The sequence below is a fragment of the Dicentrarchus labrax genome, unplaced genomic scaffold (assembly GCF_905237075.1).
Source record: "Dicentrarchus labrax unplaced genomic scaffold, dlabrax2021, whole genome shotgun sequence".
In the NCBI taxonomy this organism is placed as follows: Eukaryota; Metazoa; Chordata; class Actinopteri; family Moronidae; genus Dicentrarchus; species Dicentrarchus labrax.
Window position 1 is genome coordinate 9,042,910 of NW_026136714.1, and position 25,812 is coordinate 9,068,721.

The 25,812-nt window shown below is 41.0% G+C and overlaps 2 protein-coding genes and 1 long non-coding RNA gene across 4 annotated transcripts; 2 read left to right on the forward strand and 1 right to left on the reverse strand.

The window, feature by feature from the left end:
* Positions 1-632: 632 nt before the first annotated feature.
* On the reverse strand, positions 633-18,242 carry inpp5jb (inositol polyphosphate-5-phosphatase Jb). The gene is made up of 13 exons (XM_051421694.1): positions 17,529-18,242; positions 12,396-13,024; positions 10,630-10,737; positions 10,248-10,356; positions 7,205-7,321; positions 5,933-6,108; positions 5,616-5,727; positions 5,142-5,251; positions 4,742-4,940; positions 4,306-4,443; positions 4,096-4,179; positions 3,908-4,012; positions 633-3,783 (listed from the first exon to the last, which is right to left on the reverse strand). Exons 2-13 carry the CDS (start codon positions 13,010-13,012, stop codon positions 3,442-3,444), a joined length of 2,217 nt encoding a protein of 738 aa, XP_051277654.1. The 5' UTR covers positions 13,013-13,024; positions 17,529-18,242; the 3' UTR covers positions 633-3,441.
* LOC127375625 (uncharacterized) lies at positions 4,936-11,002 on the forward strand. 2 transcript variants are annotated; one of them, XR_007887386.1, is made up of 3 exons: positions 4,936-5,063; positions 7,165-7,336; positions 7,624-11,002. It is a non-coding gene; the product is annotated as an uncharacterized LOC127375625 (long non-coding RNA). The 2 variants fall into 2 exon arrangements; XR_007887387.1 differs by having other exon boundaries at positions 7,170-7,336.
* A 4,214-nt stretch (positions 18,243-22,456) lies between the features above and the next one.
* selenom (selenoprotein M) lies at positions 22,457-25,692 on the forward strand. Its single transcript, XM_051422010.1, has 5 exons — positions 22,457-22,783; positions 23,536-23,571; positions 23,747-23,781; positions 23,905-23,983; positions 24,930-25,692. Exons 1-5 carry the CDS (start codon positions 22,472-22,474, stop codon positions 25,158-25,160), a joined length of 693 nt encoding a protein of 230 aa, XP_051277970.1. The 5' UTR covers positions 22,457-22,471; the 3' UTR covers positions 25,161-25,692.
* The last annotated feature ends 120 nt before the right edge of the window (positions 25,693-25,812 follow it).

The following is a 25,812-nucleotide window of genomic DNA, read 5'->3' on the forward strand; positions in this document are numbered from 1 at the left end:
TGGAACTGAATTGACTCGTCACACTTACGACTTTACAGAGTCATTAGTATTGTCAGCCTACTCTTTTAGTCAGTCCATTTAATGATGTTACTTGGTCTTTTGCTGTTTAGTGTCACAAAACCAAGCAACTCAATCCCTGACCAGTGTTGCATCAGAGCGGTACAGTCATTTGTCAACATGAATTTGCAGGGTGGACACTTTCTTTTCAGAGTGTTGAACAGCATGATGCAAGATGCACCTGCTGTTGCCTTCAGCATGATGTGTTATGTTTTTGTCGCACACATTTATTCAAAAAGCCCAAAATAGCATGACACTTCCTCCTGTAAAAAAAAATCACACAGAGCTGATTAGTTGTCCAAAGATAATTGATAATATAAAGGAGCTCCACTCTAATAATTGAAATCACTGAATTAAGTTATATTCTTTAACATCAGTGATGATAATACAGTACCATTATCTTTATAGTCAACACACACACTCTTTGGGGGGGGAATATAATCTATAACTCTTCAGTATATCAAGTATTCCACTTATTCTGATATAGAAACAATATATTATAATGTAATTGGCCTATTTTTATCAAGCAGTGGCAAAAAAAAGAATACAAAGAGAGTCAAGAAACAGACAGATAGCACAATTTGAAGGGGAGTATATTATTTCTTTGGACAGTGTTGCACTAGTTTTTGGGTTGGAGAACAAAGCTAGCAACCCCTAAAAAAAACCTTCTCGCCTCACTGATGAGATGATTTCACACAAATAAACCATTTCCATATGCAAACATTATCTCACAGGCTTGATATATTTGTTTTGTCAATTTCATTCACAATTTTACAAATACTTGTAGACTAAACAATCTACACTTCAGACAATGAAAGCAACATTTCACCTGAATTTACTAAAATGGAAACCGGAGAAATCAAACTCTCTCTTCATTGTTCCAAATAGAAAAAGAAAATAATCATCAATATTCTGTTATATCATTTTGACATTTCCATTTAAATAATGCTCCCTCACTGGCCAGCAGAATTCAGGCTCATTTAACAATTAAATAAGAAAATAAATACATAATTTAAGTAAAATAATCTTTGTGGCATAGATTGTCTCCTATTTTGTGTTTTCTACTATACTTAATATTTGTCCTTTACATACATATTTCTTCTATTTTAGCCACATCATTACAAAACAATAACATTCTGTAGACAGAGCTTTTTTTTTCATTAACACTTCAGAATAGATAGACAATGGTCATGACTGCAGAACTGATCATACTTATCTAAATCACCTAAAGTAGGACAAAGTCATACAATCTTTAACATTTTTTTTAAACATGTTACTTTACACAAAAAGGTCCAATAGATTTCAAAATCAAGAAAATACATGAGTGCACAATGAAATGATTCAAACAATTTCAGACTTATGCAGGCATAACTGTCCTGCATTTTCTTCACCTAACATTTATACTGAAGTTAAATTTTTGTACTGTTCTTACCATGTTTCTTTAACAATTTTCACAGCCACGATTATAACAAAGAGGAGTCAAAAACAGCACTTTACGGCACAAAAATCACAGTACCGGAATGTACAGTATGTCCAGCAGCAAACCATGCAAACACAGTCACACCCCATTCACTGCTAGCTACACACATACACACAAACACACACACACACACACACACACACTCACTCACAACCTCCACCATCCAAAAGACACACACATCCATAAAAACACATACACACAAAAACTGATTACAGACATACACACTGAGGTTACAGCTACAACAGTATACACTGTTCTACGCTAACAGCCCAGAAGTACAAAGTGTCTAAGATGGTGCATCAGAGGTCACACGGTAACAATGCAACACGACTATTGTGGCTATTGTCACTGTCAGCTATTCACCAGGATCAGTAAGGGATGATCTGAGCAAGAGAAAACACAAAAACAAACACAGGAACGGTGAACTGAAAAAAATAAAGCAAAAGTCAAAAGTCAAAATCATATAAAAAATAAAGCGTTAGATAGGACCATTTCATTTACTTGAAATATCACATTAGCACTGTGATATTTCACAAGTGGAACATGTCGGCTTTGTATTATACTACTTACGGTATAATGCAAAGCCCTGTAGTAGCTCTACACAGTAGAGTTCCCGCTCACATTTGTCAGAGATATTCAGATTGATTATCAGAGTTTTACATCATAATGTGAAAAAGTCCAAATTTGAATGCGGATTAAAAATGGAATAAAAAACGAATGTGATTGATGAACTAAATAATGTGATTTTTGTTTTCTGGGTAAATTATTTGAAAAAGTAACTTCGCTGCAGTGAAAAGTTAAATAAGGCCCATTAACTCACATAAAGGTAAGTGTGTCAGAGCAATATACTGCACGTTTCCTGCGTCAGATATTGCTGTAGTTGTTACCACTGTAGTTAACCCAGCAGAGTTAGTGGCCACTAATTAATGAACTAGCTCCAGAAAGAAAGCTATGTAGTGTCAGCTGACAGCTAGCCTCACACACCCATCACATCCCTCTGCACTGATCTGGCGGTCTATTTAAAGGCCTTTACACTCACATTCACTCTCTACGCTGACACTCTGCTCTGCTTTTATGCATCCTGGAGGGACTTTATTCCCAGTGGTGGATCACTTGAAACTCTACCTGCATGTAATGTGTCATGGTAATGTATAATGCGTCATGGTGCTGTATAATGCATGCTGAATTTCGTAAATTTTCGTAAAAGTAGGGAATATTCACATGAGTGGAACCACACCAATAACTCAAATTGCATGGCTATCTCCATTGCAGAAACTAATAATGCGAATGATTGTTGACAGAGCTGGTGATACTTGTAATAACTTGGAATAAAATGCATTTTTCATTATGTCTTTATGGTCCTCTAGGTCTGAGCGGATCTGTTTCATAACAGATACATGTTCCACAACGAAAGCAAACTGAGTGATCTGTGAGCAATGTCTGTGTCAAGTATGTCATACCCCTTGTCTCGTTTTCTATCGCCTATATGCAGTCTGATATGACTACATCAGTGCAGAGTTTCAAACCATTGTCGGAATATAGGGAAGATGTTTTTTAAAAAGTATTAAGTAACCACTCTTTAACGTGACCATAAATCCTTGAGTATTTCCTAATGCAAGGTGTCAGCTCCCTGTACTGTCCACACCTGAGAACGGACAAAGATAGAAGAAACACAGGACAGAGTGAAAGGTTTACAAATAAAAAATATACAATGTGCACAGCTTAATAAAACAACTCAAGGCAAAGTAAGCCTTCTGGACAAACCAGACGGCTGTTCCTGAAAAGGATGGCATCAGAAACTGTATATTTCCATTTCAGAAAATATACAGTATAGTGGATGTATGTAATAAAAGACACAACAGTTGGCTATGTGACCTGTGACAACAGCAGGACTCGGATGTGTATCACAGCCCTGAATCCCCGGTGTCTTTTTCTTTCTCCCCAGGAGCAGACACCTGGTTGCTGCTGCCCTCTGCTGGACATCCTCTGGACTCACTCTTAGCTGCTGTTTTAGTGGTGCTGGACGGAGAACCATCAGTGACCTTGAGCTCTTTTATCTTGGCCTGTGCAGGGCTGCCGGAGCGGCTGCGGTTGGGGCTGCCGCTGCGATGGCTGCGGTGCTTGCTCTTGCGTGGACTGGGGCTGCGGGACCTCGTCTTCATGAGGACAACAGTGCTGTCATCTTCTGAGCTGAAGTCAGAGCTGTCTGAAGAACTGTTGTCAAGACCTGAAGTGGGAAGCTGGATCTGAAGATAGATGAAAAAGAGGATGAGAGGGGATGGATGGGGCAGAATATGGAGAGGTCCCCCTCTAAGAGAGAACGCATTTCATTGTTTTAACCTCAAGAAAGCAGTGCAGAGTTATGATTACCTGAAATGGCTCTGTTACACCCACAATGGTGCTCATGTTGTTGCTATAGTAACCCAAGATAAAGTCCCCTGAGCCTTTGGGCAATTCCTCCTCTGTAAAGGTTACCTGGAAAAAAATCGTTAGTCAGACATCTATTAAATGTGAAAGAAAAGGAGCTCTTAAGAGAATTTGGCATGCCCTCAGATTACCTCATGTTCTTGTCGATGAAAATCAGCTTCCTCTTGCTTGGCCCAAACATATCCCACATAGTCCTTATGGTGTTTGAAACCCACCTAGGAGGGCAGCAGCACAAGACATTATTTACTGAAATATCTGTTATGCTATTGGTGGTGATTTGCTGACATGGATTCTTCAAAAGTAACATGTTATTTGGTCAGTAGAGGTAAGACTATATTTACCTTGTACAGTCCAATCCAGTCCCAGGAGCTGCGAGAGAAGTTGGGCGCCATTTTGAATTTTGCTATGGCATCAGCAACACAGTTCCACTCATCCTCAACTATGATTGTGACCAGGGGGATATCCACCTTGTATGGGAACTACAGAGAGCAAAAAAATACTGTGAGGTTTCTAAGATAAACTTAAATGATAGTGTATGCTGAGTATCGAACCTCAGTACTGACCAAATGTGTCCACCACATCAATTATTAAAAAAACATTTGAAAGTTGGCATCAAATGCATGGTCATATACTTGTGTAAGTCATATGTGAGAAGATATTACCCGGTTCAAATCTTTTCTAAGTTTAGATAGTATTTTATTTAAGTTCTTGAATAGCAGATTGAGTTTGGACAAGATTAAATATGTTATCTTTACAATGTGCCCTGATGTGTCTCACCTGTAGGGTAAAGATGGAGGACACTGGTTTGTGGTCACTGACAGTGTATTCCATGTGACTTCGATAGTAGTGCTGTGTCACTTTGGTCCCGCTGGTCAGCCCCGAAATGGAGCCACGCTTCCCGGCGCCGAGAGCAGGTGCGGTGGCTCTCAAGCGCCACAGGATCCGGTCGGTCCAAGCTGGTTTACGCTTCTTCCCGCTGGATGCAGGACAGAAAGAGAGAGAAGAGAAAAAAAAATACCATGTTGGTTAAAATCAGTACATGGAGAGAGGCCCCTTCATGCTGCTCCCGGGCTAGTGAGGACCTTTCAGAGAGGAGAGTGTAAGTATTACCGAACCAGGCTCTGTAATAGCTGGTCATTGGCCTAGAAATCATAACAGCACCTCTGGCATCACCAACCTTGTGTCGTATGTATTTGTTCCAACGTCAAACTTGTAGGTGGGAGAGAATTTCAGCGGCCCTTCTTGGAAACCCTCCAACACTGTCTCACTGTCTTTGGCCATATTGAGCTGTAACAATGAGAATTATTAGAAATTAGTCACAGAGGATTTCTGTTTGGCACTTACTGACAGCTCTCCATTAATAAGATAGTGTGTTTCTCTACTGCCCCCTTGTGGCATTACGTACACAGTGCACAGTCCACCAGACAAGACAGTATTTCCTGACTTCTTAACGACATTTCAGCTTGTGAAATGACAAGTCTTGACAAGTACTCAGATCTAACATTAAAATTAGAGTCAACAGCTTTTGTTCAACAATCAGCATATAGATGTATACAGACTATACTTTTATTCTTTAAAAATTTGAAAACTTCTTTTCAGGAAGACCACATGCAGAAGAGTCAAATTCATATTAGACAGCTTTTATTTTTACCTGATCCTTTTCCCACAACATCGGAAACTTGTTGTTATCAATGGCTGATTTTACCACTTGCATATCCAGGTCATCAATACGGAAATTGAGATCCCCAAACCAGAACACCACACTGTGAAAAAAGGAAGTGCAAGTACATGAGTACTTTTGCAAAGCTGACTGTGAAACCAGTTACATTCACAAAACATGAATAGAGTAAACAAGGAACTGGGATTGTTTGTGAGTGCAAAGGTTCAATCAGATTTTTTTTTACTACCCATCAGACAAATACATTAAACTGTAAATGTGTCTGTATAAATGTGTGTGTGCTGACTTACTCGTGGTCAAGAACCCCGGTGGCAGCCTGACCCTCAAACTGCTGCTGCTGAAGGATGCTCTCAAAGTCCTCCATGCGCTGATCTGAGTTTTCCATGTGAGCCGGCAGGTGGCAGTTGAGGAAGCAGATGGTGTGGCCGTACACTGACATGCGGGCGCTCACACCACCTTTATTCCCCTGTAACACCGACAAGCAGAGAGGAGAGGAAGTTAAATTATATTTAAGAGAGGAGGGCACACACTGTATCACCGTGGAAGCAAATCAATCAGTGATGGAAAAGTTCCTAAACGCAGTGATTAATATGTTAGTGTTTTCACCGTATTGAGTTGTGTGTGTGTGTGTGTGTGTGTGTGTGCCATAGAGAAACAGGAAGTTTACTCATTAAGGAGCAGTGAAGAGCGTCATCAATACTTAATGCTAACAATAAAGTGCACAGTGGGGGGACAGGATGAGTCTGCGGTTTTCTTCCCGCTGTTCTCCCAACTGCTCTGACCCACTAAAACACAAAAGATCTTTCAGCATAAAATCTGCAGAATGAGCGGATTCCTGTCTGAGTTAATACGGGGAAGAATTCACTTAAAATTGAGTACTGGAAGACTTTTTGGAAATGCATTAGTGCCCTCAGTGATCAGGACAACACAGACGCATAGAGACCGATCACCTACCATCTTAGTTCTCTGTAACACATAGTAGCAAACATCTTTTCTACCTGTTTCAAAAAGACCTGGTGTTTGTAAATAAAAATCCTATGAACTGGTTGCTATATGTTGGATATAGTTAATCAAATTTTCACTAGAAAAATACCAGTAAAATATCTTAAAAACAACTTTTTATTTCAGTTTCCCCTTGGTTTATCTTTATTATGCTTGGCTTTCCGAGCCTTAATAACTGCTGGCTGTGAGATACCAAGATCTATATCTTTATTCTCATAAAACTCTATGGAACAGCATTTGACTAACAAATAACAAGACTTGATAACATGGTTGGTGTGCAATTGCTCTCACGTATATCACTTGCACCAGATTATTGACTCATGCTCAGCAGATGTAACAACTACAACATCCATAAAGCAAACAACCTGCACTGTCTACGAAACAAGCAGTAGAAACTGTAGTGGCGAATGAGTCTCTCAGATCTCTATCAGGGTATCAGTGACAGTGATGCAAGCTTAAACCTAGTCACAGAGATGTCGTCCTATGTACAGATAAACTTCCATGTGTGAATTTTCCATAGCACAGTGCCGATCACAGAATGGTGTCAGTATCCGTCTCACCCAGTAACCCCCCAGGCCAGTGCGGGTGGTTTCAGTCTGGACTCCGCGGAGGAAGGGCAGATGGAAGTACTTGGCAAAGATCAGCAGTAGCAACCCTTGCATCCGCTGGGAGGTCACCTGAGCGACAGACAGGTGAGGAGAAACAGACAGGAGGACAAAACAGGATAACATGAATAGGCACACTGTGAAAGTTATGAGGAGGCACTTTGCATATTTCTTAAAAGTAGGCAGCTATAAAGTTTATTGTAACTGTATAAATATGTTCTTAACTTTCACTATAATCAAAATAAGCAAATTATCTGAGCTGAGTCCGACTTTGCTGTGTGTCCATTTCTGCTGCTCTGGTTTACTTTCTCTACCCCTCCTCTCTCACTCTCCCTCCTCTTTCTACCCCCTTGCATTTCCATTTCGCCCTAAAGGAGTCTGTGGCCCAGCTCTCCCACTACTTTACACGAAGCACTGCACATTAAGGAGGCCATAGCTTGTGGTCTACCCTCGCTGTGGCAACAAACCACTTTGAAGAGGAAACGTGATGTACACACTGCAGGCATTTGATGGTCAGACCATTTTTTTCTCCAAGCCCTCCACCGTCATTAAGCATTTGCTTCTGGTTATGCATAATGACATGCAGATTTTGACATTTGTGCGCCACTGTTATATGTTTTTTTTTTTACTGTACAAAAGGGGGCATGAATATGACACATGCATTTGTTATGTGGAACAAGATGAGGTATTTGCATGCTATGTCAAGCCCCTCACCAGATATTTATGTTCATCCCTCCCCTCCCTCTCCCTCTCCCTCTCTCCAGTGGTCCACACATCCCAACCCCCAACTGGAGGGCAAAGAAGCATGATCACACTTTGCCTGAAATGCCCAGTGGGGAGTAATGGAGGCACACATCTCCACGTGACATAAGACCATCTCGCTTGTATACTAACTGGCTATTTGAACAACTTTGTTGCGTAATGGATTGTAGTGAACCGTAAAGTGGACTGACTTTATTTGTGGTATGTGAGGACACAGACAATGAGTGTGCGTGTGTGTGTGTGTGTGTGTGTGTGTGTGTGTGTGTGTATAAAGTATGAGAGAATATACCTTTGCCTGCATGTACTGTGTTTGAAAAGCATTTCTTATCCACATCAGTGAACATTGGAAGAGCTCCTGAAGGCTGCCATGCTACATTTTGGCTACGAACAGCAAAGACATTTAATCCCAAAGACAAGTGTGTGTGTGTGTGAGTGAGAGAGAGTGTATGTGTGCAGCGGTGTATGTATGACCTTGTACAGCACACACATAACTGAACAAATGAGCTGTGAGTAACAAGTGTGATGTTAGCAGGGCAGCTTGGGAATCTGGAAGAAGTCCAGTGCAAAATAAGGCTCACTCATTCCAGTAACTGATGACTACAGAAACATCAATATCTTCTCCCAGTGTTCATTACACAGTTATTATGATTGGACATCATTTGCTGGATCTCATTTAAATTTAGATTGGTAGATTTAGAATTATTGACGTGTGCTTAGAAAGCGAGTCTTTTAAATGAAGAACTTATTTTGGTAGTTTCCTTAACTTAAGGTAGGTTCCTGTTATTCCAGTGTCTACAAATACGATCTAATCTAAATATTAATCATACATGTTACTAAACTATTAAACTTTACAGCTTCACAGTATTTAAAATGTATCTTTCGCTGCCCCATAGTGTTATGAATCAAATGCTAAGTCAACAAATCTTGAGAAAAGGTCAATCCAATAAATCACATTGGGTAGAAAAAGTTGAGCTGCAACACATTCAATAGAGCGCGCCATGTTGCAATTAGAGATTAGTGCCAGAAAAAAATGCTTTGCTAATTTGTGCATTAAATTGTAGCTTACTCAAACAGGCATGATGGTGACGATCAGCAACTGTGTGGTGAATAGCCTGAAAAAACCTCTCATTGGCTCTGTGTTTCTGCAGTGAAAGGCTGATTTGAGTAAGCTTTCTTGTGTTTGCAGCAATTACAGTTTGAACCTGACAATGAGTCTTGACTGACAAGCAGACTATCTCAGAGAGGAACGAACAGATGGGGTGTCTTGTTACTTTGTGCCTGTCCACCATGTCGTGACTAGACAGATTCCTACTGACACCACCGTGTATCTCACACTACTCAAAACAAACTCCAGCTAACACATCCTTAACCTACTCATGGCATTAATATCCACAACATGAAGTACACAAAAAGGTCACATGGAGATGATTTTAACGAGGTTTAAACTAACGTAGCAGACTGTGAGATAGCTGGAGGACAGCATCAGTCTCACTGTCAGCGGCTCATCAACACTGACAACAACGTGATCCAAAAATAAAACAGCATCCTGGGAGACATTTGTCTAGCTCTGTCAGCTCGACAGCTGATTCACGCTCCCTGGCTCACCATGCCAACAGAGCCAAGATGCAGCCAGACGAACACCTACCACAGCTACAGTACACGCCCTTACAAACATAGAAAATGCCACCAAACCAGACAGGTCTGGAGAGAATAAATATTTTTGATGATTATAATATATATTAAATGATGATTAAATTAAATTACGTTATATAAATGTTTCAACCTCCCTTTGGATATTTTAGATAAATATAGCCATGCTTTTTCTGTCTTATCTGATATACATTTGGGAATTTATATTTGAAGGTATTTTCTACATCCCATTCAATATGTGCATTACGTCAAACTGGGTACGTGAACGCATTATGAAATAGAAAGATAGACTATAAGGAGCAGGTATGAAGGCATAAAGGCACACAGAAGGAGACCAAGAGACCCAGAGAGCTTGACTTTGCATTATGAGCTTGGCAGACAGAGGAAGATAGCAGATATGCCGACATTACACGGCTGTTAGAAATTATCACCCCATCCGTTGCTCGGGGAACAAAATGAGCCGAAACAGCAGCAGGAAGCAGAGATCTCATCAGCAATCACATAATGCGTACAGTACGAATCTAAGCTGTTTAGCATTTTACTATGAGCGTGTGCATATGTGTTGATAATAAAAGCCATTACTGACCAGCACATAACCGAAGGGGCTGAGTCTCTCCATGCAGACCTCGCTCCACTGGTCTGTGAAGAGGACATCTTTCAGCCTTTTGTTAATCATAGAGTTCACTTCCTGCAGCCTTGAAGATAAATGACACACACAACAACACACATGGGTCAACAGCAGTCAGAATTGTAAGAAGAGCTCATGATTGGGACCTTTGATAATGTAACTGTGGATTAATAAATGGAAGAAAATCATAGCCATAAGGAGAGAGACATCACTGAGGTTCAGCCTGACCGCTCATTAGTGGCATTGTCTGCAGCGTTGATGTGGGACAAGGGAGCATAAATGGACACTTGAGCTTTTATGTGGAAGAACCTGGATGACTACCACACCACAAAACACTCACCCGATAATGTACATGTCTGTGTTTCCATCTCCCACGTGCAGCCCCAGCAAGGAAGTGATGTCATCGGGCGGCGTGGCCGAACCGACATTCCAAGTGATGATATGCACCCTGTTGGAAAGAGGGTGTTATCACAGACTCTATAAGGGTGTTATGTAACGTCTCTTATCTACTACACACCTCAGTGTCATAACCTACAGTATCTGAGTGAGACAGCAGCACCGTTTATTAATATATACAAATGTATCACATCTGTCCTGATAAGATCAGTTTAGTTCTCTCAATTTCTTACCACAGTATGTAGAAATGTGTCATTAAACCATGTAGACAATTGTATTATCAAGAATCAACACATCAATTAAACCATGCAATATTATTATCATGTAAGTAATTCAGTCATTCTGATTCATATGCAGTGTAAACTGCATAAAATTACTGAAGAAATACAAGACACACACAGTACAGACTGATGATGTTGATTTCCACCAGCTACACTTTACATTAGATTAATATATTGGGAAGCTTTGTAGTTAACAATGTCACTCAAAAACAAGAAGTCCCAGATTAAAATCCACTGGCTCTGAAAGCCAAGCAAACTCTGGACAAGTCTGAAGACATGCAAGTTAGGTAAATAAGAAAATCTAAATCACCCATATAAATGTGAATGTGAGGGTGTGTTTGTCTGTATAAATACAGTATGTTCGCTGTCTGATAGACTATTGACTCTGCCTCTCACCCAGTGTGTACACTGGGACAGGCTCCAGCCACCTGCAATCCTGAACAGGACATGCAGTTTAGAAAATGGATGGAATGAAATTCTGCACATCCCAACCTTCCTACTGTATATGTTACACATATTTAAGGACCTACATATAATGTAGTATTTGCAGTGAACACGCAGCTCTTTTACATGTCAAACTGAGGTAGTGGTACAGGATATAGGACATTGAGGGGCCTTCTACAGCCAGTGTCACTGTTGTTCTGGGGCACTTGATGTTCAGCTCCCAAGAAAATTCCAGAAATGTTCTATAAAAAGCAACAAGCTTACTATGTGTGCAGTGTTACCATTAAACTTTCCAACAGACCCTTCACACAGCCACAGCATGTAAAACACAACTGTAGCTGAAAACAAAACATTAATGTTCATTAAATTATTTTAAATCAATTGTATCACCTACAGCTGTGTTCTTTGTACAGCTCGAGAACAAAACCTGTTGTTATGACCTTATGTGTTAAGCAGTTAGCACATACAGTATTGTTCCTATTCTTTTTTTCTTACATTTGAACTAGCTTTACCTAACTTGTTTAATGATTCAGCAACCTCATCAGTTCCAGTTTACTGTACAGTGATTCACAACCTACTGAACCAGGGAGTGGTTAGACACACACACCCATATAAGAGAAGAAACATCCAGTGGGAAAGAAAGAAACAAACCTTTCACAGGCCATTTTAGTGAAAGTATGTCACCCTTTTGAAGCTTAACATGGAAATGTTTCAGTCCCTAAATTGGATAATTTTATGTAATTTAGAAATACACAGATAACAAATAACTCTTTTAAATAATTATGATCGTAGTATTTAGCAAAAATCACAGCAATTTGGCTACAGGTTTACTGTAATCATGCCACCTTGCATTGTTGACTGTCAATGTATAGAAATACATGCTACGTGTTCCAGGCCTGTGTTTCTGAGCTGTCTGGGAATGAAAGGAAATGCGGAGACGTGCTGAGACATGAATGTCGGGACACACACAGATCAGGGAACTTGCCTGAAGTCCTCCACAGTCTGGGCCTGAGTGTCAGCTGTACCTGCTACAGAGAGGGCTCTCTGTGCATGAGGGTTCAGGTGAGGAGGCGCAGGCCTGCTGGAAGGTGGGTGAGGGACTGAGGCAGCCCTAACTGGGTGGTGGCCATGACCTTTAGGACCAGCCTTAATGCTGGGCCCAGTGCGCTCTCCTAAAGGTTTGACTGCTGCAGGGTGAGAGGGTTTGGGACGACTTGTTGCATTGCCATCAGGAGTGCACTCTTCTTGGTCAGTCGCAGGAGTGGGTTCAGCTTTGGGCTCAACTTTGGGCTCAGCTTTGGGCTCAGCTTTGGGCTCAGCTTTGGGCTCAGCTTTGGGCTCAGCTTTGGGCTCAGATCTGGGCTCAGATCTGGGCTCAGATCTGGGCTCAGCTTTGGGTTCGGAGATATCTACAGAGCCCTCTACTCTGGCGCTCCTCTGCGGCCGTCGAGGCCTGGCAAGAGCTCCAGGCTGCCCGGCGGTGGAATCAGTGGCTCGAGCTGCTGTATTTGATGATGGAGCTGGAGTTGTTGTTAAAGCTTCTGCTCCTCCACTTGGTTTGGATTCTTGTGTCTGGCTTTGGTTCGGATTATCTTGGTCCATTTCTTACGATTTCTGTGTCAAAGAAAACAATAGCAATGTTTGGACTTGTAAGACCAAAGCGTGTTTTTGTGGCCATGCAATGATGATATAATGTGATGAGAAAATACAGGAGCTAAGAAGGTACAGAGAGGATTTCTACCACTGAAATACTGCATGCAGCCTCTTTAACAAATGCCAAGTCAATTCAGCTGATGAGTCATGAGACCCTATTGACCCAACAGGACAATTGAGTGACTCATTCAGGCTCCCACCATTGTCACTGTTCAGTTACCTACCTTCTCATGGCCTAAAAGACTGATGAATACAACTGCACATATTGATAAGACAACAAAATGCATAAAAACCAACAGCTGGAGAGCAGGAAGAGACAAGAAGAGATGTATGCTCTAACAGCCCTAACCTCCTAGAGCTTTTGGATGGGAGATTTGGAGAAAAAAAAATAAAAGCCTGGACACAGTTTATCATCCTCTCTACTTGTGCCTAAGCTGCCTGCCAGTCCTCCAGTAACCAGGGAGATGCTCAGTCAGTTCATATCAGCTCAGAGCACCTGCCACACACTAACACGAGGAACCGCTGCACGGTCCAGAACAGCAAAAGTCAACATCACACAATAAACAACAACACAGAGAGAGGGAGCCGCTGCAAGATCAGACAGACACAGAGAGGAGAGAAGGATGACAGAAATTAAGGAGGAATTTAGGCCCATTCATTCAATTATTGCGTGATGTCTGCTTTGTTTCTTTCTATTACTGATAGATGTAACACAATAGCAATTTAAGCTGCTGTACACCCAGTTTGTAAAATAGTTTACAACTGAGTTTAAATGCAAAATACATGAAGCATTTTACATTAGAGGCAACTGCTTCACTTGGCTGAAGACAAAACAGTGCCACTTACAGAAACTTCCAATATTAAATCCCTAAAACAAAAAATTTGCCACATAGATGGGGACATGGTCTTGCGCTTTTGAACATGTCTGAGCCTTAAAAGAGCTGATGTGGGCACAACACTGTGGCAGCCCGACCCAGAACCATCAGTCAAAGGTGGTAGTAGTGAAACACGTGAGAGAAGGACCAAAGCATGTGCGTGTGATATCTTTTATGAGCGTGAGAGGACACCTAACCTCACGTTATCAGTTGCCATTACCCCTTACATATGCTCTACATGGTTGAAATTATGTCCTATACACTATGGAGATAATGTTGGTCAGTAGGGAGAGAGAAGGTTAACTGCTAGGGGACGGAGAAACAACAGAGCTTTCTCATAATTATTCACATGACCTTGAGGGAACGGAGGCCATGACTTTCACGCAGAGAGGGTAGAGCTTGCCTCTGTACTCAACATGTGCCCAGAAACATGCTGGTCTTTCAGTCCACCAATAACCTGGTGCCTGGCTGGGCATAATGTATTCCTATGGTCCATGTATGGCATTTGGTGGGGGAAGTGCGGAGGAGGGTGGAAGGGGCGTTCGGGCACACGTGGGAGTGGGTGGGAGCAAAACGAGCAGAGGGAAGCGAGAGGGAGAGCGGAGCGAGACAGCCCATTCAGTGACAACACTGTGTCTCTTTGCAGAATGTCTCTAAATTGATCCTCTCACACTTCCCTCTGGCACTGTCTATTTTTCCAAGCTTTAATCCCCTCTCTCTCTCTCTCTCTCTTTCTCTCTCTCTTTTATCATCCCATTTCTCTAATCCTTTCTCCCTCCACCCCCCATCTTTTCCCACCTTCACTGCATGGGCATTCAGTCGTTCACCCCACCAATTTAGTTTTTCCTCATCCTATATTTTTCCTTTCACATCAAGCTGAGTGCCTACTATTCCTGACCTAAAATCTTCTCTTTGCTTTCCTCTCTTATTTCCCTCCCCTACGCTCTGAAGTGACACTTGTGCTCCTCCAGCGACGTGCTCGGTATTGTTTCATTCAGCCAACCACCTCACAGTCACTATCAATGACGTCAACATGCCACAGTCCCAGCGGCCACCGTCACAATAACTGGACATAGATCATAATCGGTGGTAATGTGCATCTGTGTGTGCGGGAACATGGGAAAAACAGAGGAGACTGAGGAGGAGAGCAAACCATGTATTAGATATTGCTAAAATGTAACGAAAGGGGAAGTACAGCATGTAAGACTTTGTGAAGGTGATGATGAAAGAATGAACCATGCAGAGGCTTCTCTGTTTATATTTAGTAAAAGACTTTTCTATATTTTCCCGCAGCCAAAATCTAACCACAGTATATTTAATCTTTCTAATGTTCACTTTATTTATGTATGACAGAGCAAAAGCCAAATATTTGCCTTTCCTGGGAACAGTCATGACAGACTACCACTTCTTATTCCACTCACGTTCACAGAGGAGAGTGGAGTGATTTGATAATAACAAATGTGTCATGGTGTTTACATGCACCCTCCTGAGGGGTTGAGAGCTGAGAGAGCCAGGAAGGATGTAGTGTAACCCAAACAGCAGGCCCTAGCCAGCCTTCTTGGCTCCTCTGATGGGATTATTTGACTACACACAGAGTCAGTCGAACAGTCAGAAGCCATGTTTCATGTCACCCTAAAGGCAGTCATCTATGTCGTTATATTGAATAACCTTTCATCTTCCACCCTTGGCTCTGTGCAGTTGCATTACGTTTACACAGTGAGTCCAGCCCTAAAGTTGATCACATTTTGCCCACCTCTTATTGAAATTACAGCCAAGCAGAGTGTTGGTGTTCGGGGCCTCCGGGGGCCATATGCCCCTGTGACAGGGATACTAATGATGACCCGGACAGGAATGACACCGGCAGCTGCTGCCACAGCTGTAAATGGCTCCACCGGGTCCTAGTGCCACTGAATATCACTCCCCTGTATCCAGGGGGCCTCATCTTTCTGATCAGGTCACAGCCAAGGCTGTAGGATGTCAAAATGATTTTGCTTACAGTCCAACACTGAAGACATGTGCTGACAACATAAAGTATAATGTCTGCACTGCGAAATTATATTGTAAGTTGCAATTTCAGACTCTGTCAATTAACAATTATAGAGATCAGCCGAATGGAAACATTAACTTAGGCTTCATTCTGCTTAAAAGGTTCTCTGTAGAGGAAAACGGTTACCATGTTGTTATCAGATGCAAGAGCAGCCTCTGGTTTAAGTAACTGACATGCATACATTGCACAATGTCAAGTAATCGGGATAAACATTGTCATTCAGTCCAACATAATTGTGTCTGTGAAGGAACCTGACTGTGGAACCAAATTCAACGACAAAAATTCATTAAGGGCGATAAAAATAAATCCTCTGTCCCTCTCAGGCCCAATGCACGCACACTAATGTCTGCATGTGCATGAAAATAAAACACTATCTTAGAGAGAACTCTGCCCACATGTTCCTTCCTGCCGAGCTACTGGGTTTTTCAGTAAGAATGAAGAAATACGTGCAAACAGATTTTCCCAAAGTTGCAACAGTGGCCTCAGAGTACAGCAGTTGCTGTTCCAGAAACTGCTGAGGAAACCTGTTAGGTGAGTATTAATCAGTGCGTTCGGTCTAACATTAAATGCATCGAATGTAGCTGCTCATTATTATGCTCGCAGCTAAAACCCTGCCTCGGTGCATCTATCACATTACATTACATTACTGCATGAGAAAGTATAAAAATATAACCGCAGTCTGAAGCACTGAAGCACTGAAATATAAGTAAGGGTGAAGCATATATGGTTTATATGAAAGTAATTCATAATAACATGAGTTATTTACCTGAAAACAGGTTCTGACCGCACATAAATATGCAAATACGTCTGACACTCAAGATAAGGCTTTTTTTTGACAGGATGTGTCATATGTTATCAGGTATACCAGTTATGTAAACACTAGAATACAAAGTCTACATTGAACACTTTGGTACATACACAATAATACACAGTGAGACAGAAATGAGTGATGTCTTGGCGGAAAGAGGACAGTAGCAGATACTGGCCTAATTACACTGCTGTTTCAAGGGCAGTTTTTTTTCAAAGCTGGAAAAAAAAAAAAAAAAAAAAAAGAGTATGAAGGTCAATTTAATTCAGTGTTTTGCCATCAGATAGTATCTCAGACACATGGGTGCCAGTGTGTGTCTGCATTTGTGTGTATGTGTGCCACAGATGAGGGAGGAAGATATCAGAGCCAGAGTCTGTGTGTACACATCTCTAATGTGTGATTATGATTCACCAAGCAAGATTAAACAAGGTGAAAAAAAAGGGTGTGAATTTTGTTTGTTTTTTTTCTTTTCTTAATTACCGTGGTTTTACGCAACAAACAAATGTAACTATGGCCGCTGTATCAATATTTATTTCCATGTAGACACATCCACAGCATGAGGATTCAGGGATTTATGTACAGGTGATGGCTGAAACAACACTAAACAACAACAACAACAACATCCCTTACATCTACATCACAAATGCCTCCTGGTAGGTTTTCTAGCCTGAACCATAACGCATGCGCATGTAACTCATTAATCATCACCTTTTTTTTATTATTATTATTTTTTACCTGTTTTGGTTCTTGTGTGCTGCGGGGCTTTGACAGCTGATGGATCTTGGAGGGAAACTGCAGATGTGGACGTCGGTCAGTCGCGAGCCTCGGTGGAAGATGTGTATTTAGAAGAAATATCCCCCCCCACCACCACCTCTGAGACCAAGAAACACACTGAACTTTCCTTTCCAGTCGCCTCCCAGATGAAACCATCGGCATCCCAGCCCCTTCTTTCCTTCCTTCCTTCCTTCCTTCCTTTCCTCGGCGGGGTGATGACAGTGAGCAGGAGCAGGTGGGTTTGAAGCGAGGCAGGGCTACATCTCAGAAACACACAAATGTCTCCTCCTGCGGTTTTAAAGACACAGGCTGCAGCAGCTCCTGCCTCCCTCTCTCTCTCTCTCTCTCTCTCTCTCTCTCTCTCTCTCTCTCTCTCTCTCTCTCTCTCTCTCTCCCCCCCACTTTACGCTCCTTCCCTCGTGCCCTTCAAATTGAAGCCGACGTCCGGGGACTACAGCACGAGAGAGAAACAGAGAGCGCGCTTCCGTAAACGAGCAGCCACTGCCTGCCAACGATGTGGTTGATGATTATGGTGAAGTCCGTCTCTGATGCTCACAGAACTACAGCGGGTAGATGGGAAACACCGGGGCAATTACGCATACAAAACATGGCCCCTGTTTGCTCCCGTTGCTGAAATTAATCTCTCTTTCTCTCTGTGCGTTGCACGACCCGACACTGGTTTACGTGACAACGTCAAACTAGTTCATTACATCAGGTAAATTGATAGTGAACGGTGTCGATTTGAAAGAGCTTTTCTATGTGGTCGAGGTCTATGATGAGGCGCCACTGCCACCTAGTGGTCGGTATGGCGAAGCGCATGTCGTAATTAAAGAGCAGCAGCGAGGCTTTCAATTAAACAGAAGCACCTGCGTCTTTTAAATGCTCGTTTCTATCTAAATGGATAGATAGATAAATGGATCTAAATGGATGTTTATTTTTGTTGGTGGGGCAGCTTACCTTTAGATTTAGATCTGAGCAGTTAGCAAAAGAGTAAAGGCGACATGTTGGGTCAAGGGTCAAGGTTAATGCTGTTACTTAACTGAGCTCCGGGGTCCTGAGCTTCCTGAGAGACTGCTTCATCCTCTTGTTGAAACAGTGTCTGTCTACTAGACACAGCCACAATATGAGCTATTAAGACCTACCTGAAAATGTATTTTAATGGGGCAAATTTCCTTAAAAACATAGTAAAGCCAGTTCACATGCATAGTGCAAGTTTTTCTTTCATTTTCGATTCATACTGTGTATTTCTATGCTTGTAATTCAAAAACATTTGTAACACAGTAACACAGATTATAGTTTCATAGACAGAGTTACCTCTAGTTCTAATCACAAGATAAAAGCCTAAGTAATGCACCTTTCTGTCAAATGTGTTCACAACTTGTAATATGAAACTTTGCAACCGGTACCTGCACTTGTACAGTACTTTGTACTTTGCACCACCTTTATTTCCTTTCTTAATTTCTTTAATTTCTTTAATTTCTATTTCTATATTTTATTAATTTATTACGTTATCCTACTTTAATACGACATACCTCTGGCCTACTGTACTTTATACTATATTTATTTTTACTATGTAAATTAAGCAACCTGCACAAACACTGCAGGATGAATACATTTATATTTCCTGTATGTCAAGTCAAGTCAGTTTCATTTCAAAATCACACATCAAGAATTTGCATAATATCTGATAACTGATTTTTCTGGTGAAAATGTATTTCAAGAATTCATAAATCAAATTAAAGTGAATATCCTACAAATATTAGCATCACTGTATTATTTATTATTACATATATTATGTATCACCAGAGTTGAGTGAGCTGAGGACACTCAGACTTTGACTGGAAACTTGGACTGGAAGTTCTTCAGTAGGACTAGAGAGAGTGTGAAATGCTGGACGTTTAAATGCTGACGGTAAATTACATGACTGGCTTTAAAAGTTGAATAATATCTATGTATGTATGAAAAATGTGGAATATTTAAAGACTGGTTGAAAAGGTAACACTAAACTGAATTACCTGCTTTAATTTGTGTGGAGAAGCGGTTCAAGGAGTATTGTGTTTGGAAAAGTCCGAAAGAGACTAATTACTAAGGACTGAGAAGTTGAGTTTCCAATCCAAAGTTGCCTTTGAATGAATAGATATGAGTTGACAAAGTGTAGAAAGGAGTTTAAATACTTGGAAAAGTGTGAAAGGGATGAAGGATTAAAAATATAGTGTCAGCTGGGAGGTAAATTGCATTGCTGGCTTTGATTTGAAGCAGCTGAAGGAATGTTGGAAAAGTGGGACTATGAATGGGACTTAAAGTTAAATAAATCTTATAATGTATTTAAGATGTGGAACATTAGAAAGTTTGAATTGAGCTCAAGGCTTGAAAAATGATATAAAGGTGAAAATGTGTGTGTGTGTGTGTGTGTGTGTGTGTGTGTGTGTGTGTGTGTGTGTGTGTTTATGTGCTCACTTCTTCAACAGATGTTTGAAAGAAAAGGATTTAGCATTTTAAAACTGCACTTGGTAGCCTGTTACACATGGGGAGTTGGGGGGGGTTACAACTCAATACGGCGGCTGGCTGTTCGCTCCTGACGCTTGGAAGCTCATGAAGCCTATTTCGGTTTACTTCTGTATAGTTACATGTATGCGACTGGCACATATTTTCCAACATTTCTATGTATAAATAATGCATGTGGAGTGAAAATTGTGAGAATGAAAGCAAGTTGACGAGAAGATTTGTTTATGATTTTACAGTTCCTGTTTCCCACTCCCAGATACATACTAATGCAAAAATCTTTGAACTACGAACTGAACCGTGTAAAAAGCATGAAAGATATGGACAAGTTTGATTCAATTCATAAAGTAAGTAAGATGAGTGGGTTTGAAGAGTTTTCTAACTTAGTACCAAGTCAAAGAAAGTTGTTGTTGTTATATAGTATAATGTGATTTGAAAGCTGAATGATACCCAACATTTATGAAAAGATGTGGAACATTTTACAGTTTGAATGGAGTTTCTAGCTGAATGTATGAATGAGTAGATAAGAGTTAAAAATGCATGAAAAACTGTGAAATATGTTCCAATAAACTAGTAAAACAGCAGCTTTGTTTGTTTCACCCCATCAGAAAAGTTTGATGGCCCAAAATATTAATATATTTATTACTAAATGTCTAAATAAAGACTTAACTTGTATGCCTACTGCTATATAACCATAAAAAAAGGTTTGTATTTTGACACCAGTTCACTTCTAGGAGGCTAAAACACTGAGCCAAACCATGGGATAAGGTGTTGCCGTGGCAACACCTGAGGGTACCTCATCAGTCTCCATGACCTCTTAAATTGCCTGTGGCCTTTATAAAATGACAGAATCCTAGTGTGTCTGTGTACGTGATACCAAGTTAGTTTGTGTAAATGTGGGAAAGATTTTTTGCCTGAAGCTTCTGACGATACACAGAAAACACATTAAATACTGCAGGATGTGTTGAAATGTTACCTCACATGCACCTACTGTATATACTGTATCCTCAAATGATGGAAAATAACCCATAACGTGTCTAAATATAGTATTCAATATGTTATCAGTGCTGTTGTCTTTTGTACCACACTACAGAGTAGAAGTAAGTTGAGACTTATTGTTAATGTTTTGTCTTTTTCATGCTTTCAATAGGCTTTTTCTACTTGGGTTGTATGCCTTTCTCTTCTGCTTTGAATCACACTGATAACCACACAGGTTTTTGTGCAGAATATAGGTCAGTGTGCGTGTGTCATAACCTGCGGTATTGGAAACTTTCCTTATTATATCTGTTCAGTGTTCCTCTATTTGATGTTTCTTTGCAACAAAACAAATCTAATAATTCTATCCTGTCTCATGAAGTAAAATTTTTTAAATTTGAAAAATACACATAAAATACCCCCCAAAAATAGAAATACTTGTCCACATTGTACAATCTAATATAATACAGACGCCCTGCAGTAAACACGGGCTCTGTAAATCTTACAATGCCCTTTTTGTTGAAACTGTGTCAGAGGTATTAGAAGTATTAGTTCAATGTTGTGGTAATTTATGAAGCTTGTTGTGAATTCAGTTGTGTTCAGCCTCTATATGTTTAACATAAACAGAATATAATCAAACAGAATATAAATTTGGGCTTTAACTGAGCAGTTTGGTTCAACAACTGTGTGACTCCTGCTATGTGATGAGTGAGTGTTTTTCTGTTATTTTCAACCTTTTAGTGTGAGTGAAGTGTGCTTTTTGGGTTGGGTCTGTTTGCTTGCTCCCGTTCCCCCCTCTGTCTGTCTGTCTCTCTCTCTCTCTCTCTGCTCACCTGCTGATCAGCTACAATCAAGACCTTACCACTATAAGAAGTCTGTGCTGACATCCAGTCCCTGCTGGATCGTAATGTTATGTTATGTCCCTCAGTTCAGCTCTCTTTACAACCAGCTCTCCACACCGGATTTCCCACTGCAAGCTTTCATCCCTGGATTCAAACCCATATTCTGCTTTTGGGTTCAGCCTTTGAATCGTGACTCTTAAGTATAATTCCATCATGTGTGCCAGACACAAATTTGCTATTTAAGAAATCATTAAATAGATATGCAAATCATCAGATCACATTTCTTGACAGGATTCTTCCATTTCATCACAGCTAACTCCTTCTATTTACTCAGTTTACCCTATTCTCCCCTACATGTACTCCCCATATATAATCATAAATTAATGTTTGCATATCTTCATTACAGCAGCCATCATCATCGTTTCTAAATATAAAACACACCACCTGCCATTTTCTGCTTGAAGCGACGTTTAATAAATGCAGTGAACGAGCAATATGTGGCTGTAAAGTGATCTCTTTCCTTTTAGCATTTGTACGGATTAACTATAGTTTGCGTATCAAATCTATGGGATTAACAGTATCTTGATGTGGATCTCGCAGAGAACCAATGAGCGCCCTCTCCACGCCTCTCTGGGACAAATATTTGACGTGGCAAGAGGTCCGGACGTGACATCGCTGCACATCATCTCTCCTCCTCCCTTCAACCTCAGTTACCTTTACTTACCTAAAGCACATCTGCAGACACTGGTGCCGGAGCAGAGCAGAGTCCTGGTCCGACTATCTGAACCAGGAGGAGAAATAATGTGGCTGATCGTGTTGGCCAGTTTACTTCAATGCGCCTCGGCCTACGATGTGGATCTGAAGAAACTGGACGGGCTCGCAAAAGCGAGGGTGGAGGTACAGTAACACCGTGGCTTTCATGATATTACGCTTTATATGTTAAAGTAGGGTGCATTATATTCACTGTGGCGGTCGGCCGAGGCTTTGAGTACATGCTCTGAGTCTGATTTTTGCTAAATGTGTGAATGGATGCGTTTAATTCCTTAAATTTCCGTGCTTAGCGCATGCGCGAGTGCTTCTCCTCGGGGAGTCTCCATGCGTTTTGACTATACCCAATTAAACCCACAGACTGTGTAGACAATATATGCATTTGTGATAACCATGAGATCTTACACATAATGGCTTTTTTAGCTGAAAAGGGGACCGAGGGTGTGTAACAGGATGTCAGATTGCTGCTCAAAAGTTTCTGTAACTCTACCCTTCTTTTTGTGAGAAACCATGCACTTTTCCCCCCAGGGTGTCACCAAATCACCACCCTGCCAGCACCACCGAAGAAAAGCTTGTTATCTGTTGCTATTGTTGTGTTAGTCACACCTGCTACTCAGTACCTGGGGCTCAAATTTCTAGGCTAGGCATCCATCCCAGGAGCCCACCTAAATCTGTGCTCTGTACAAAGGATTCAACGCTGCAGTGACACATTACAGACAAGAAGGAACCTAACCCAAAAAACTGCAGCACAATGAAAGCATGCATACACATTTTAGATGCAGAAATATATCAGAAATGTATCTTATTCCGATTCCAGGTGATGTCCCACTTCAAAAGTAAGAGTGCTTCATGTAACGATTTCTTGTATCTTGTGTTTCCAGACCTGTGGTGGATGACAGCTGAACAGGCTCAGAGAGGTGAGTTTCCCTCTGTTGTGTAACCAATAGGATCAAAATAAGACAACATTTGCCAGTGTTTCCTCTCTGAGAAACATTTTTCACATCTAGGGTTTCACATAATCCCCCACAGATCTGTCAATGAAACCAGCGTGAAACCAGAGTGAAAAACATTAATCACCACCTCTGTCTGCAGGTCAAAGCCTTTGTGGTCCAGGACATTCCTCTTTAGTATCCTTTGACTCAAGTACGCTGCTGTGACTTGTTCTTAAGTCTGTTTTTTTTATGTTGCACACTGTAAATATTCCAGCATTTTCTCTCCAATGGGCCTATCCTTGACCATCTCTACCTAAGCCATAACCTGGTGATGAAGCATATTCCTGGGGCCGACCCTGAGCTTGTCCTCCTGAACCACTATTACGAAGAGCTGGATGTAAGTCTTTATTTTGCTGTGGTTTTATATTGCAATGTAGCTACTTTTTTTTGACAATATATTAAAGCTCATATATAGAAAGTGATTATAGCATCTTTAATATGATTTAATATGGCAATCAGAATGTAAATCGTGGCTATGGGTTGTTTTCAGAGTGGTTGGATCTGTGGAAGTGAGGGGTACAAGATCTTATTTAACCAGTTACTGAAGTCAATTTTAAAATCCTGCACACACAGGCAGCTTTTTCGAATACAATGTGTTGCATTAATTTTTGTTTTTTTTTGGCCACCTGGGGGCAGAACTCCCACCAACAAGCTGAAAACCCACATCTGACATCTTAAGAAGCTGTTAGGGTTATTCTTTCCTAGCAAACAGTTGCCAATTAACACATCCAGCTGACACATTAGTATTCATGTGAGATTGTGTTTTGGGCCATCTAAAGTCCAATATTCACTTCCTTTCTAGGTTACACACCTGAAAATATAAATATAACTGGCCTTATAGCTAGATGCTTCAAAGATTTGGTCTGCAGTTTGGACGGGTAACATACAGCAGGTTATTTGACCCTTTGTAAATATAAAATATTGAGTAGTGCTTTTACTTTCATAATTAATGGCCAATCTAATTTAAACCTATTGGAGCACCCTGATATGGTTACAGTGCATGGCACGACTGTAACATCCAGTTTGACTAGGGACCTTTTGTTGCATGTAATACCCTTCTCTTTCCCCTTGTTTCCTGTCTCAGCGTCACTATCAACTCCAGTCCAATAAAGGGAAAAAAAGTCTTTCATAATGTACTAAAATGGCTCACAATCCCATGCTGCTGCACTGACAATCTATCATGAATAACGTAATGCAATGCAGTTTTCATGCTGTAAAATTATATTATATATTATTATTAATTATATTATAGAATTATCATTTAACCTGCGTGTCTTCCACAGCGGATTGCCTTGTCTGACATGACCCGCTCTGAGATCAACGAGCTGCTGGGGAAGCTGGGCTTCTACAAGAAGGCTCAACCGGAGGACTTGGTGCCGGAGGAGTTCCGCTTCTCTCCTGCCAAAGACAGCCCGTTTAAAGATGAGCCGGCATACAAACCCGCCACTTCCTCTCTTTCCACAGACAACGCCTCCTCAGAGCCCAAAGAAGGAGTCAAGCATACCGACCTATAACCTGTCAAGAGTGGAGAAAAGTAGGAATCTCACAGTACCACTCTGCCCCATAGCTGCTCCACGACCAGCTGGTTATTGCAATTGATGGTAGAAATGCTCGTCATTTCAGAATAAAGCCAGCAGATCATGGATCAGCCCTCGGGTAAGGACAAAATCTTAGCTTCAGCATAAGGCCCTCCCAAGGTCCAGTCTGAATTTGCACATGTTGTTCTTGCTGTGTGTTCTTTATTTTTGCATCAATAATAACTCAACAGTCCGCTTTCTACTCCCGAACACAAAGGACTGGAAGTGTGTATGTTTTATTTTGTTCTTGGTCCATCGTGTGTCAGCTCTTTCTTCAGGATCCTCGCCTCACTTGAGTTCTCTTGTGTGTCTGATTGCTTCCTACTGTGAAACTGAATGAAGCCTCAGGCTGAAAACTGTCTGACAGGCCTGAGGTTGATGCTACATGTTCTGGTGGGTCGGACTGACGCACACAAGAGGATAGAAGTGGAAGCGTTGTAAAAAAAATAAAATGTGAAAACAAATCTTATGCCTAGTCCTGTCTGTATTGAATATTCATGTTCTCATGTCTGTTTCCATTTGCACTCCAAATTGTAGATTTTGGAGATTGCAGACTCTAAATTGCCTGTAGGTAGAGTATGAATATAAC

Bases quoted from the DNA above. Each gene is read 5' to 3' on its own strand.
- inpp5jb (XM_051421694.1), bottom strand. From the start codon at position 13,012: ATGGACCAAGATAATCCGAACCAAAGCCAGACACAAGAATCCAAACCA. The intron at 10,357-10,629 runs GTGAGTGTTTTG...TTTATCTTCAAG, and splicing joins ACAGACATGTACATTATCGG to GCTGCAGGAAGTGAACTCTA. The intron at 6,109-7,204 runs GTGAGACGGATA...TCGGTGTTACAG, and splicing joins CTGGCCTGGGGGGTTACTGG to GGGAATAAAGGTGGTGTGAG.